Here is a 15,675-nt window from a genome sequence, read left to right as displayed (position 1 = left end):
ATAAACTAGAGATTTCTCCAATATTTTTGTATTATTATTAAAAAAAAAAAAATATGTATAATAATGTCTAATGTGGTTTGAATTTGATTGAATTTTTTTATATATTTTTTTTACATTGGCTGGAATAAATTGTGATAATTTTATCTGATGCTTTTCTTTTTTATTGTTAAATTAAGCAGCAATGTGATTTAAAAACTGAAAATCTAAATCAAGGCTTCTCACAGTCAAATGCATCTGAATCCTCAAAAGCAATTAGAACTGATAACAAAATCCTCTCTGGATACCTTGTGCCTATTAAGCATCAACATTTGGCCATAGTTCTGGATAATTTCTCTGAAATTACTCTTTCTCTATCCAAACACAGAGATCCTCTGTAGAATGACATGCGAGAAACCAAAAGTACGTGATAATCCAACAGCTGCTAAGGTAGCACCGGTCCGTAACATTTTTGGGCTGGGCCTCAGTGAGGGGTCAATCATGGTCCAGTTCTAAATAGTAGCACTTTACGTCGACCAGCCATACCATTACCCATTTAGTATGGTAGACGTCTCGTCAGCAGCAAATGGTTATATTTGTGTATATCTCACCTTAACTATTCCTTGAAATGAGTCAAATTTGCCACTCAGAGCTGGTCTAAAACTTCTAGTCTCAGCACTTAAGGTCCTTCAGGCATTGCTTTGGGCAGTTAATGGCCCTCAAGCCTAACTCACTGTCTAAGGAGCGCTGGACTTCTTTCTGTTCCTAAGCCAGGGAGGGAAGCGAGGCGTATTTTTTTAGAGCACAAAACCACTACTCAAACAGCCTCAATTAGCAGTGCCTCATCAGGCAGCCCTTTCATCTTCCAAAGGACAAAGTGTGTCTGTTTTTTGCGTGTATGTGTAGCTTCCATCTTCCACAATGAGTGTGGGGACTATTATTAGAGGCAGGACCTCTGCGCCTGCTCTCCCACATGCTAGGTGTCATCAGAGCAGCTGAGCTCAGAACCGATGAGTGGCTCAGTGTGGGCACATGAAAGCCCAGCCAGTCTCCCTGGGTTAAACCAGCCCGAGCCAAGAGTTTGATGTTCCTCTCTGTCTGAGAGCAAAGCTTTTAGTGCAAACAAAGCGTCTGCATGCTGCTGACAGCCAGGGTGGGAAGAGCCTAAAATGCCAAGCACTTGGGAGCCCTGGCATGGATGTCTCTGGTCCTGGAACACCGGTGTAGAGCCTTCAGGTGTTAATCCAGCTTTTAGTGCTGATAGAGACGTGCTGTACCTGGACATTTTTCCAGTTAGTTAGCTTTAGCTGGCAATAGAAAAATACTACAGTACTGCACAATATTATCTGTGCACTGATTCATCAGTCTAACAGGATTTAGGCCTTTTTTTTTTACATACTGATCAGAGTAGGTAAGAATTCACGACAGTGAAACTGGATAGGTCAATATTACTGGAAATAAATAAGCAACATCACACAAGTAGCCATGTGATATTGCTCGTTTGCCTCGTGCCGTAGGCAATCACAGCTGTGCTGATATAGAGCCATATCGCACAGCTACGAGTGCGATATTGTGTGATATTGCATTTATACAACAGTTCAACGGCAGTGTGCAAATAAATAAGCAATGACAACGTTAATGTCTTTAAAAACCCTTTTTTTGTGCTAAACTACTTCCTTCCGTCAGAGATTCAAATCTCAAGTTGACGAGCCTCCGTTACTAATTATAAAATGTCACTTTAGAACTAGCAACTAAGAAATGCTAAGTTGCTTCATTGAAGCTTAATATAATGTACAGTAGAGTATTATGAGAGAGATATTGACTAAGTGAGTGCATTACCTGCATCGAGCTGATATTATTCAGGTCAATCTTATATTTATAATCACAAAATCAGTTTAAATGTCCGATGAGGAAAGCAATATCTTTGTCTTTGTCCTTTTAACAGTTAAGGGGATTACCCATGACAGCGCTAGTCAATGCATTTGTAAGTTGCATCTTATAAGGCTTTGTTTAGCCATTATACAATTATAATAAGCTTGTACAGGAAATAAACACAAGCAAACAGAGTTCAGTCAAAAGTTCAAAAGCGGCTCTAGTTATAGTACAGGATTTAAGTTAAATAAATAAAAAATAAAGTTATGAAACTTTAGCCACACCAGTTTGCTCTGGAACAAGTAATAGATTAATAAGACCAAAGATTGCCCATTTGATATACCCAAAATGGTATATAAGTGGATATACCTCATGTTTAAACACTATCTACATAAGAGCCAGCGGCAAATTTCCGAAAGATTGGTCGAGATAAACCGCTCAAGAGGCGGTTACATGAGCGCTGAATGTCCGCTGACGGCCTGAAGCTCACGTCTACACAACATTTATTTATCAGTTGCAAATTTTATGTCTAAATAACTACATTCTCGCCAAAAAACAACATTTTGTAACACAATAACAGTAAAATTGGTCAAATTATTGTGGTTTGCTCGCCGCCATGATGCTGCGAAAAATGCTGCAAGCAAAGTGAGACAAACGATGAAATGGTTCCCGTGGTGATACTGGTAGAATGTCGCATGGCTGGAAAATGGTTCTCAGCCAATCAGAGTTGAGAACCAGAATGCACTGTTGTAAATATATATTACACTATATTGTAATCTTTTAAACTTTGAAAGGATGCATTAAATTGATCAACAGTTACAAGGAAGACAACTTTCCACACAAGCTTCTGAATGTTTTTTTGTCGACATGTGATGATTCCTTCTGCGATACACTGCTATATGCACAACAAGTATAGATACTAAACACAATGAACATTTTTCAAATGCTGGCATGAGTTTCTTGTTTTTTTAGGGAGGCAATTGCAAGATAATTGTCGAGGAGGAATAAATGAAGATGTTGTGTTGCTTTTTAACTTTAGTGATCCCTCAAATGAGCAACAATACAACATTTTCTTTACAAGTACTTTAACACATTTATTTTTTCCACTCACTGAGGCTCATTTCACCATTATATTAGATAATTGCAGCTTTTTTAATGCAGTACTTTCCAAGGACAGTCACTGGGTGATGTATCCAAATGGAGATCCAGCCGCCTGAACTGCTTTTTAATCATTATCACGACTGGCTCATTAGTGTGTCAATGACTTCCGCAGCCTATCCAGACGGCAACAGATTGTCAGTGTCTGGATGACAATGGGATTTCGCAAAGCATGCTCTGCTGTGGTTTGAGGGCATTTGGATTCCTTTACACTTCTAGTGCATTTCCAAGTATTCACAATACATGACAATGCAAACAAGAAATAGTCAATGATGCTTATTAGTGCTGCTAAGGCACACTAAATAGCTCTCTGAACACCTTAGCAATCCAACGTTTAGTTTATCCTGTCAAGCATTCATTGTCACAGTTGTAAACACAACAGCTTTCTTCTTCCATGTGGAGGATTGTCATCACGACAGCTTTGTTTCCAGGTGGACCATTAAAGAAAACCTGTAGAATTCAACCAATCAGATGATGACTTCAAAATTCCTGAAGTGTTTTCAATTTTGTGCGCCATATGCATCAGACTTTCAGCCAATGGTACGTGGGCGTGACGTCTGAGGCTGAGACTAACTTAACACTAACTACACTTTGTTACATGAATAACCAGTCAGTAAGCACTTATCTGTCCTCTATAGCTAGATTTAAGCTAACTTTTTGTTTGATTCACTGAAAGGAACAAACTCAGAGTAACTTGTTTGGGAAGCGGACTACACTGCTTGTATATAATCTTTTGATTCACTAAAATGAACTAGATAATGAGATTCATTGGGTATGTTTACTCAAGGCGAGTATGACTGTCTCTCCATTGGGTTGTCTACTTGTGGGTCTTCAGATGGCTGTAAAGGCCGATCCGCAATCCGCATTCTTTGGTGCAGTGTGGGAAGAGGAGAGTGGTGATTGGTGGTAGTGGTTGAGCCTTTTTGTCTTTCTTCTTACGAAGCTGTCGCTTTGTCTCTGCTGCACGGCAGAGTTCTGTTTCATGGCGTGCAGCACTTTCCTGCATGGATTTCTTCCAGGAGCTCGAGTCCAGTGCAATGTGTTCCCAGTTGCTAGATGTGATGTGGAATTTCTTCAGAATGGCCTTGATATTGTCCTTGTAACATTTCTCTTGAAATCTGATGACATGGCCGGTCCATCTGTAGACCAGGAGCCTGTACGTGATTTTGTTTAGCTTGGGGTGACTGATGCACTGACAGCCACCACACAGTCTTTGACAGATCTGGGTCAGAATCCAGTGGCATGGGGTCCAAGAAGACTGGGGGCCGTTTTCTGCTGCAGCCTTTGTCCGCCTTCCCAGTCGGGGTGATGCTCCCCTAAGGCCAGCCATCATCCTCTGCCTGTTCCACCGTTGAGGTCTTGGTTGGATTGGTCTTTGTCAGGGATCTCCCCCTCAACCTTACTGTCATGGATGGCCATACAAGGAGCATAGCTCCAGGCGGCATTGCTCTCGGGATCACAGGACCACACAAGCCTCTCCACTATAGGGGCTTTTTATAGTTCCTACAACTATTGGCTGAAGTTCCCGGATTTTGGCGCGTTCGCACCTCAGGAACTAGGAACTCTTTTGGAGGAACTAATTTAGCTCCTACTTTAGAGTAGGGTCTAAACCAGCACTATAAGAACTATCCGTGACGTTAGTGTACGCTGATTGGCCGAACACGTTACTTACGCGAAACACCAGAACCCGCCATTTTTAAAAAGGCTGTGTATGTAAACAAACAGATTATAGCCTATATATTTACTCCACAAAGTAACTCTATGAGCCTGGGAACCAGTAATAGATGGGCCTCTTAACCTTTAAGCTGAGGTGAAAATCAAACGCAACTTTTAGGGGACCTGGCGAAACATGATTATGTATTTCTGCTCTGCTAGCACCACTGGACATCAACCACACGGCATACGCTACTAACTTTAGCATATACTTAAAGTTTAATTCTACTTTCTACTTTCTACGTATAATAGTTCTATCTAATAACATATTAGACAGGACTGTTAGACAGATCGTAAACTAATGAACACAGAGAATGCGAGCACTGATTGCTCAGGCTCTGGCTGGCATTCTCTGCGCCATATAAAGGTCTGCTGCGCCGTCAAAATAAAAGTCACAACAATGAGCATGGCTTACGTCACTTCAGAGTTCCTACTGGCAGTGCGAATGCAACCAGAAAACGTTCCTAGGGGAACCATTAGTTCTCGGGGAACCATCCTGGTGGTTAGTTCCTAGAACTAAGTTCCTAGAACTATCCGATGCGAAAGCCCCTTATGACAAGGTGGCAATCCCTAGAGAGGAAACTATGCAGTGTAAATTGACTACACTGGTTGGGGCCTATGTTTTTATTTATTAAAAAAAAACTGGCTCATAAGATTCATCAGTTAGACTACAATGGTTGCCCTATATGTTTTTGATTCACAAAAAAAAAAAAAAAAAACTCACAAGAGTGATTTGTTCTGTAAACACACTATACTGGTTGGACCGTATATTTTTGATCCACTAAAAATGAACAGGCTCATTCTTTCAGGAATCAGACTATCAAGCTGTGTGTTTTGCACTAAAGTTTATATATCAGTGATGCAGCGCAGTTACGTAACTATTGCAGGAAGCTGTCGGAATATTTTAGTGTGGTTTTCCGTGTACATTGGCAGTTGATTGCCATTATACTGGGAATCAAACATCAGCCGGTTCCTGGTTCCCAATCCTAGGCACGCACAAGTTACATTTAATTTAGATAACATAAAAATCTGGTTCTTCTTCTCTGTGTATTCTATCTTTGATAATCAACAGATAAATTATCCATGACCAACTTCCAGCACATATTTGTGTCTGAAGTCAAGGGACTTCAATATGAGTATCATCAGATGCTGCTGCTACTGATATTGTCACATATTACTTTCATTAGCGTGTGCTAACACTGGTATGTCCTAATAGCATTCACTGAATTTCAACAACATGCCGAGCCATTGTGAATTCACGTTAGAAAGAAACATTAGCACGCTATTACACAGTGTGTAATGTGAGACGTGCTTCCTCTGCCAGTGTCAGTTTTTCACAGATTATTCCAGGAGCGTAGCAGTGTTCACCTCCCTGCAGACTCAGGGCACACCTCCAGCGAGAGAGGGCAGATCGCGTCTTTCAACAGAGCTGATGTCTGCAATAACTGAGAGCCAGCTCGCAGGGAACACACAGCACTTGTGTGATTCAGTGACATGCACACACTGTCTGATCAATATTTATTTCAAAAGAACTGAAATATAAGATACTGTTTATACATAATATAAATGTATCCGCTCACAAAATAGAACAGGACCATAGAATTTGTCCAGTGACCTTGAAACTCTAAATTATTCCCTGCTGGAAAATACATAGGTGTGTTTTGTAACATGGTAGCTGGTTTCTAGTTGATCTAAACTGGTTATTAGTCTGTGTAAGCTTGTAGACCATCTTGGATGGCCATATTAGCTTTAAGGAAGTTTACACAAAAATATATATTTGGTCATCATTTAATCACCCTCATGATTTCCAGGGGCATTTGTTTTTCTAACCTTATTATATGTAGGAGTCTTTTATGGCAAAGTCTTATATTTAATCAATAAATACAATTCGAATAAAAAGACATTATAGTGTTTTAAACATATTTTTAAATATAAAGCTAAAACCACCAGTATGCCAGTATAGGTACATCTCTTAAATGTAAATGTAAATCTCTCTTAAATGTCTTAATGAGTTACTGAATCATTTATTAAAACAATTCGTTCAAAATGGCTGATTCAGAAACAAAGCAAGTGACTGTCTTTATAAATAGTTTATTGAATAATTCACTCAAACAATTTGTTCATGCAAATTCATTCTGTACTGAAACATCGCCGTGTGTTGCTCACAATGAAAGTGTGCACTTTCAGGTTTGTTTGGTTTTTGCAAAGTGAGTGACATACTCGATAATGTCTGCTTGCACAGGGTTAAAACAACAATTACGAGATTATCTTAGATGATATGGTTCACGCCTACATTGGACCTCATTAACTTTCATGAACAAAAAAAAAAATACTGAAACAATTTTGTGTCCCACAGAGGGGGGGGGGGGGGGGGGGTAAAGTAAATAATGACAGCATTTTATGTACATTCCTAAACACCAACCTGGACACAGCTCCAACAGACCTCATAACATATGGGTCACATTAACCACCAATAATTCCTTGCCCTCCCTGACCTTTAGGATAATTCTTCTCCAGTGCATCTGCCGCGATGAATGTTTCAATCTCATCTCACTCCCAATCATTTTGACCATATTGATTTTCATCATAGTGCCCTGATTCTGAGCCTATATGGTAAAAATATCATTAAGTTTAAAAATATCACTTTAGTCTATAAGCAAATAAAGTAAAAGCCCAGTTCAGGTATTGTTCGTTCCTGCTGCATGGCTGCAGCAAATATTGATCTTCTACGATTGGACATAATGTGTGTAACTACTGTCGCTGTGAACTCCTCAGCATCATCAGATCGAACTGAATGCAGAATATCAATGACCATCCTGACACTTGAGCGCTCAGAGGGATAAAGTGATCCAATTAGGCTTTCATTAAGCTTTAATGAAAATGCATAACTGCATGGCTGCTGGGTACAGCCCCGTTATTGTCTTCGTAGAAATGCGAGGCATGTGTCACAGTGTCACATCAGCACACAAATAATATATCAAAACCACTTCAAGTATGCCAGGCTAGTGCATGATCCATCATCCCCTTGTACATACATTAATGCTGCTGAAGCCCAAGGGCCATCAGTAAACTGCGGATAGATACAGGGAATTCAATCCCGGTGTCTTCCATCATGAAATAATCTATAGAAATCCTGGGCACTAGGTAGAATAAAGCAATAATCTGGAAGAAAGCCCTGCTTTAATAAAATACATCAATGCACAAGAACAATTTGGGGCTGTGAATCAATCAAAACATTGAATTGAATTAATTTAGATATGCGGTTTCATTTATCAAATTAATCAATAAATCTTGACACAATTAAAACAAAGCTATCACCATAGCTGCATTTAATTTATTAAAAATACAGTACTGTTTTATTTTAGTATATTTTAAATTGTAAAATGATTTCTGTGGTGCAAAGCTGAATTTTCAGCAGACATTTTCCATTCTTGTCAATGTTGAACTTTTCAATGTGTTGTGCTTGTTAATATTTTGTGGAAACCATGATCTTTTTTTCAGGATTGTTTTTACCGTCACTTGTGATTAATTGAATGCTTCCTTGTAAATAAAATAAAAAATAGTTCACCCAAAAAATAGTGGATAGTTCAACCAAAAATGAAAATTCTGTCATAATTTACTCACCCTCATTCTGTTTTAAACCTGCATGAATGACTTTTTTTGTCCATAGAGTGAAATTCAATAGGGCCCAATGTCGTTTGGACTTCAACATTCTTCAAAATGTCTTTTTTAGTGTTCCACAGAAAGTCATACAGGTTTGGAATGACATGAGGGTGATTAATTGATGACATCATTTTAATTTCTGGACAACTATCCCTTTAAGTTAAGAGTTGTATTTTTTCTTTGTGCTACAGTACATTTATCACACACTGTTTGTCCACAGACTGTCATATCGAACTGGGCAGGACACATCCAACTGTGACACGTGTCGTAACAGTGCCTGCATCATCTACAGGTGAGTCTCAATCTTATTTTTTATTGCACATTTTAATGCTTCATGCATAATACTCACACAGAGAGGCAACTGAATCCTTGATTCAAAGATTCATTTACATACTAAGGTGCAGATATCCCAAACAAACATTTGTACAAGTGCAGCTGCAGTGTCCAATCATATTATCAAATTTGTCTCTGTTGCAGTAGAGCTTTGAAGAACTGAAGAGTATAAAATCCATGCTGTTAGCCTGAGCTCTTCTACCAATGAAAATTTTCAAGGGTAAAATGAAAAATATCATGACTGAGTGAGTTCCTTTGATGCATGCAGCATATAGACTTTATTCATTTTTACCAGACCAATTGAAAAATCCACTCGTAGATTAACTTTTTTATTATTATTTTTTTTTAGTTTGTTTGTTATACAGGAATGCAAGTTAGGTATGCTAATATAATTCTATGAATCTCAGAAACATAGCCATTCCTCCTAAATTAATGGGTTTGCTGTTAATTACCTTGTTATAAAAGCAATAATCTCTAAATGATTTTGCAGTTAAAGGGCCAGTTGACTTTAAAAGCATCTTAAGTGCTCTCATTTTCTAAAAAAAATAGCACATTTCGTCATTCCACATTCCCCTTTTTCTGTTTTTCTTTCTCCCTCTTGCTACACACAAACATGAACACATATGGGTTGGATGATTTAAATGGGTCGTAAATTGAGAAATCTTATTTTCCTTGATGTTTTGGCTTATAAGATGTCATTGTACTGTAAAAAAAAACAAAAAAAAAACCTTTCAGACCTCAAAGCTTCTTTGTTAGTCCAAATACAGCTTTTATTGAAATCAAGCTGTTAAAATGACTTGTTTCAGATTTTGTCTCAGTATGAAATCATAGTGCGATGCAATACCGCCTCTGCAGAAGAAGATCAACGCTTACTTCTACATTATTGCCTCTCTAGCCCTGTCCACCGATCCGCGTTTGTCATGTAGTAATAAAAACGAGAGATGCAAACACAGCATTACTCCAGCAACAAAATACGCTTCTGAGGATTACAAGACGTTTTTCAGTGGCAAGTTGTGGAAAAAGTCTTCGCATTTCCTTCCTTGTGATCCTAAAAGGAACGCTTAAGAAAATTATTTTTAACGAAGTTCCAGATCGCATCAGAAAGACACATTTTGTGTTCACTTCATTTTACTGCGTATTCTTTTTTTTTCATCTTTTTTTTTAAACAAGACTGTTCAGGGAGACTGAAAATAAAAGATGATACAGTGACGACTATCTTGAATCCGACAGCAATGTTGCAGCACAAGTGTGAGTAACAATGTTATTACCATGGGTCACTATTGCTTTGTCTAATACAATTCGTTTGATATGTAATCACTTCACTGAAAAGTCCCTTTACATTTACTTTACTGAAAATGATGAATGATGAATATAAGAACAACAGTGCCGCAAACAATGGTAATTACTATAACTTTGGTATCTCCAAGTAGCCTACTTAAACTTTACTTGCCACAACCAAGACCAATAAAGTATATGTAATACACTTAAATGTTTCACAGTTGGCAAATGTTTAAACGATGTAACAAAATAAACATCTTCTTTTCAAAACTAATATAAGGTCATAAAATACAATACTACCTCACAAATACATAAAGAAGAAATATACATTTTAATTTCTTATGTATTGTCTTCTGATTTGGCATTAGATTCGGGCTCAAAAATGTATGGCTGAATTTCACTGGTTGCCATTTTTCAACATTGGAAGTTTCAAAACAATTCCTCATGTTTAATGGCGGAACATTGGAAATTATTTTAATATGAAAAACTGTTACCTAATAATTAGCAGTAGACGGATGCAGTCTTGAAAGTCTTGAATGGGGCACGTCTATCAAAATAATGTCTTTCAAACAGGGTCAAAAACAGGATAGAAAATAGCCTATTACTTCTAAATTATTTTTTTGATGTAAAAATCTTGCTAACATTAAAAGTGGACCTATGAGAACATTATAACATTTTGTACAAAAAAAAATTACTCACACTTGTGTCTTTCAAACTAGTATGTATTTGAAATCCAGAATGCAGCAAACCTACACACACACACACACACACACACACACACACACACACACACACACACACACACACACACACACACACACACACACACACACACACACACACACACGGCTATGTATTCATTAATGTTTGTTTTGCAGCAATATGTTGGCACATGGAAGCAACAAAAACTTTTTGCCTCTAAAGCATTTTTGTATTAATTCATTTACACATTGAAATCAAATGTAATGACATGTACATAAAAGCATGCCATCTATCATCATACAAATGCAGTACTTCACCGCAAACCAGACGACCTGGAATTCATTACCTTGGTCAGAAAAGAAATCAGAAATATGCAATTCAGTTTACACAGTGAGGGAAGTCAAATACACACATATGCATATAATGTATCAGCATGTCAGCTCTTTTTTGAACACTAGCCCAGAGGGCTGGAGTTATGCTACAATAGAGAAAAGCTAAACCACATTCACCAAAGAGTGCACACTCTCATGCACACACAGTAATTGGCAGTTTATTTAGGTGTAATTGTTCAATTTAAATTAAATTAAAGTAATTTAAATAATTTAAAATCAACAATGAAATCTTTAAATGCTGTTTTTTGACATCCTATCATACACCCGGTGCAATGCAGCGCCAAGCACAACGGAAGTTTGCTAGTTTCAGCCCGACGCAGCTTTCATTTTCACGTTCTGCGCCACGTTGTTTAAATAGCAAATGCATTTGTGCCTATTTGTGCCCCCATGGGCGGGCTGGTTTGAAAACGAGGTGTGTTCGGCTGCATTGTTGGCGCATTGCTATTTTGAGGCAACTGAAATAGACTGCGCCATTGACCGACAAAAACCTGGTCTAAAGTCAATGGTGCAATTTTTTTTTTTGTAATTTAAAGTAATTGCATGTTAGTAATTTGCGCCTATAGGTGGGTCCACAACGTGTGTACAATCAGCTTATTACACACACAGGGGAGCAGCACACAAACTAGCCAATTATTAAAAATAAAAGGATTACAATGTAAAAGATGAATATTGTGTACATAAAGATATGGTGGAATCCGGCTTGTCCTGTAGATGGTCTGCTTGCGTGCTTTGACCTTGCGCATGAGCACATCCGTTTGCTCTCTGGAGATGCGTTCAGGGCCCTATTTTAACGATCTAAGCGCACGGCAAGTGCAGCGGAAGTGCACTTAGGGCATGTCCGAATCCACTTTTGCTAGTTTAACGACGGGAAAAATGGTCGGCGCTCGCGGCACATGGTCTAAAAGAGTTGTCATTATTCTCTTAATGAGAAATGGGTGTGTTTTGGATAGGGCCCTCAGTCTTTCCACTTGCAAATTCCGTCATGTAAATAGCAATCCGCAATGGCGCGATCACTACTGGCTTTTAAAGGGAATGGGAGATGAGACTCTGGTTGGTTTATTTCATGTTACACCCAAAACACACCCATTACTCATTAAGAGAATAGGGACAACCATGCGTGCCAACCATTTTTCCCATCGTTAAACTAACAAAAGTGGATTCGGACACGCCCTAAGTGCACTTGCGCCGTGCGCTATAGACCATGCGCTTAGATCGTTTACAGTAAATAGGGCCCTTAGTGTCAATCCAAATTTGTGATTTTGCACCAGTAAGATATGATAATATTGTTAACATCTGTATTAAAGGACTGTTTATTTGATTGTTTGTATGTTTATCGTGAATATTCATCCGTTCTGCTCAGGGGTGCTTCTGTTTGTTAAGCAAACCATGAAATTGAAGGATCTGATTCGCAAAAGCTATAATTGGTTGCGGTTCTCCGGTAGAAACAGTTCACAGTGGAAGGGACAGTGAGTTTGGATGAGCAACATAGTGGGTTGAAATTGCAGTTCAATGCCTTTTCCAGATATCCCCTATAACCTCCCCATTGGAAGGTTCTAACAGAAGAGGACACACTGTGACATTAGTATGAGAGGAATACTGAGCAGAGAGAGAGAGAGAGAGAGAGAGAGAGAGAGAGAGAGAGAGAGAGAGAGAGAGACATGTATTGGTGAGGATGATGTGGTTGTCATAGTTACCAAAGTGATGAGGTGGCGAAGAGGGGAAAGGTGGTCCCCGCCTTTGTTGGGTGAATCAGTGAATCAGACCCTGTCTTTGAGTGTGTGTGTGTGTGTGTCAGTGTGTGTGGTCAGACAGAGCACTTCATTCTACACTATAGGGTTGTTATGAACCACTTTAAGTATCCGATACCTATAGACCCCTTTTCAGTTGGTAAACATGGTGACATTTTTTTGTGGGCGGAGCTTAGGTGGTGGCAGAACGATCCCTCTGGCCGCAAGTTTTGTTAGCTTGTTTTTTATTAATGACTGGAGAAAATCCGATTTTATCTTAAAGGGATACTTCACCTCTGGAAAGATGAATGTGTATTTAAAATGGGTCATTTATGTAGAAGAAATGTGAAATTATTTTTGAATTTGGAGCTTTCTAGACTGAGAAAAGCCAGAAAATGTATTTTTGGCTTATGTGGATGAAAGATAACAACTCCCAGAATGCACTTGCTTTGCTGCCCTAGGAGGCCACTCCCAAGCCACGCCTACCGGTAAGAGAGCGCAGTTTAAAACAACAAGGCTAGGCTACCAGTGAGTCTCCGTGACGAGTCTGCCCGGGATTTCGAGATCGCCCAAAATGTCTGGGATTCGGCTTTTGCGTTCTACAGTCGCCATTCATTATGTTTACTGTGGCGAGCAGGACGAGGCTGAGGGCTGCGGGAGAACGGCGCGAGGCCGGTGGCGTGATCACTGAGACGCACCGGTCTCGTATCTCTCACGGAGGAGCGGGAATTTTCTTAGCAATGTTAAAACGCACATCAACCGATCACTTGTTTAGCGTTCATGTAAACACTACATTCAGTTTCACCAATCGGAATGAATTCAGTTAGATTGAAACAAAAGGTGTGCATGTAAACAATGAATGGCGACTGCAGAAAGCAAAAGCCGAATCCCGCTCGACGGCCGGACATGTCCGGGAAAAAGAGTATGGTAACCCCTACTACTCAGCTTTCTCCTACTACTCAGCTTTCTCCTACTACTCAGCTTTCTCCACAGAACAAGAGCCTGCTAGCTTAGCTTCCAAAAAAAGATGCTGATACTATGTGTACATTCTGTGAGTGAGATCCCACCCTCTATGGGCGGGTTGAAAACATGCAGAACAGCCCCTACTACTGGCTGTAGTCTTTAGCCTCTGGCCCAAAAAATTTTTTGTCTGGAAAAAATCCTCCGATGACGCAAAAATCGTCATTTTGCGTCATCTGAGGATTTTTTCCAGACAAAAAATACATAAATGTCTCAGGGGGATATGAGGGTGGAAAGCACGGTAATTTGAAAATACTACAGGTTTTCTACTAATACAAAGCTTAATGCTAAATCCTGAAGTATCCCTTTAATGTGCAAGGTCACTCACTGTCCAGGACTGTGATTGTTATTTGCAAAAGTTAATTTTAACAGACATCCCAGATTGGCTGACCCGTACACGCTCAGTCAATGAATGGACGATCGGACAGAATTAACGTTAACGCTACCTCCGGTTGAGTGGCCTGACTTCTACACCTACCTGATAGAGAAACTGAGCGACTGAGCCTGTACTCCATCGATTCTTGCACCCAACAACACAACAAGATGACATTTAATAACAATAATAATAATTTAAGCTCCTTATTATGTAGCCGAATATGAGCTGGTTTGTATTGGCCGCCTCCAGTTTTCCCTTTGTTTTGCCACCAGCTAACGGCGTGACGTAACTGTGACGTCGGCTCGAAATTGGTCTATACCAGTGAAATTTCAAGTGTGTGTGTAAAAAATACACAAACACTTGAAAAAAACTTTCAAATTGAAAGTCTCTGTGTCAATTACGATTCCACAGCAAAAGTTAATATATAACATATTTATTTAATAGGCCCTACTTACTGTAATTATTACATTTAATAGTAATATTTTAATACATATTAAATTAAAATAATGGCATGAAGCTTTCAAGTATTTCAAGTGGTGGACAGCAACAAATTATTTTAGTACAAGTTAATTTTTCAAGTATCTGTAGACTACTTTATTGCAGTATTTTTATTTCGGGAAAATTTCTCTTCACTACATTCGAAAGCATAATATAATACTTTTTACATTATATTAAACTGAAGAAATTGTCACCTGCTCTGAAACGCAATAGCGGAGTCTGATTCATGAACTTGCTCATTCTTTTCAGTAAACCGGATAAATCGGTTCGCAAATTGCACTAAAGGATTCTTTCGTGGATTGGGCCGATCCAATTGCATCTGTTCTTGAGAAAACAATTCACTGAACTCACAAGTCTGAATCAAAATGATCCAAGAATGAGAGATCCGCGGAGCTCTAGTGTGTGCGACTGATGACGCAAAAAGTTACAAATGCCGAATTTGGGGATTTATTATTATAAATGAAAATCATATTTACGTCATGACTGTCAGTTATTTGTGAACAAAATCTGCTGTAAAAGGGCGAGCTGTTTAAGCCCACTGTATGTAATGCTTGAATGCAAACAACATTTTTTATTACCATCTGAACGGGGTAGGTTAAAATAATGTTAAAATAACGCAAATTAATGTTTAAAATGATATAAAACTAGTATGTTTGCTGTTGTTCTCCTTAAATTTTAACGCATTTCCCCAAATATGTAACATCTGTTTTAAATTATGTCTGTTTATATTTGTCAACATATTTGTCTAATTTTATATGGTTTATTTTATTTTTACTTGTTTGCACACTTGAATTATCAGTAATTATCAGTAATTATTATCAGTTTATGACAAGTTTTAGTAATAAAGTAAACATTTTGAGCAGTAGGATGGAGTAGGCCCTATAAAATGTCAAAATAAATAAACATTCATCAATCAGTACTTTTTACTTTTAATACTTAAGTACATTACAAATTAACTTTGTTTGTA

The 15,675-nt window shown here is 38.6% G+C and overlaps 1 protein-coding gene across 2 annotated transcripts in view; it reads left to right on the top strand.

The window, feature by feature from the left end:
• The window catches only part of insyn2ab (inhibitory synaptic factor 2Ab), a 67,253-nt gene that overhangs the window by 36,522 nt on the left and 15,056 nt on the right, over positions 1-15,675 (top strand). For both annotated transcript variants that reach the window (XM_082142705.1, XM_082142706.1), the window contains exon 3: positions 8,603-8,674. In XM_082142705.1, the coding sequence (XP_081998831.1) occupies positions 8,603-8,674 (72 nt within the window). The remainder of the gene's footprint in view (positions 1-8,602; positions 8,675-15,675) is intronic.

Source organism: Leuciscus leuciscus (assembly GCF_965113295.1).
Source record: "Leuciscus leuciscus genome assembly, chromosome: 17".
NCBI lineage: Eukaryota > Metazoa > Chordata > Actinopteri > Cypriniformes > Leuciscidae > Leuciscus > Leuciscus leuciscus.
Note: the sequence above shows the minus strand (reverse complement) of the source record. Positions and strands in the feature narration are given on the sequence as shown.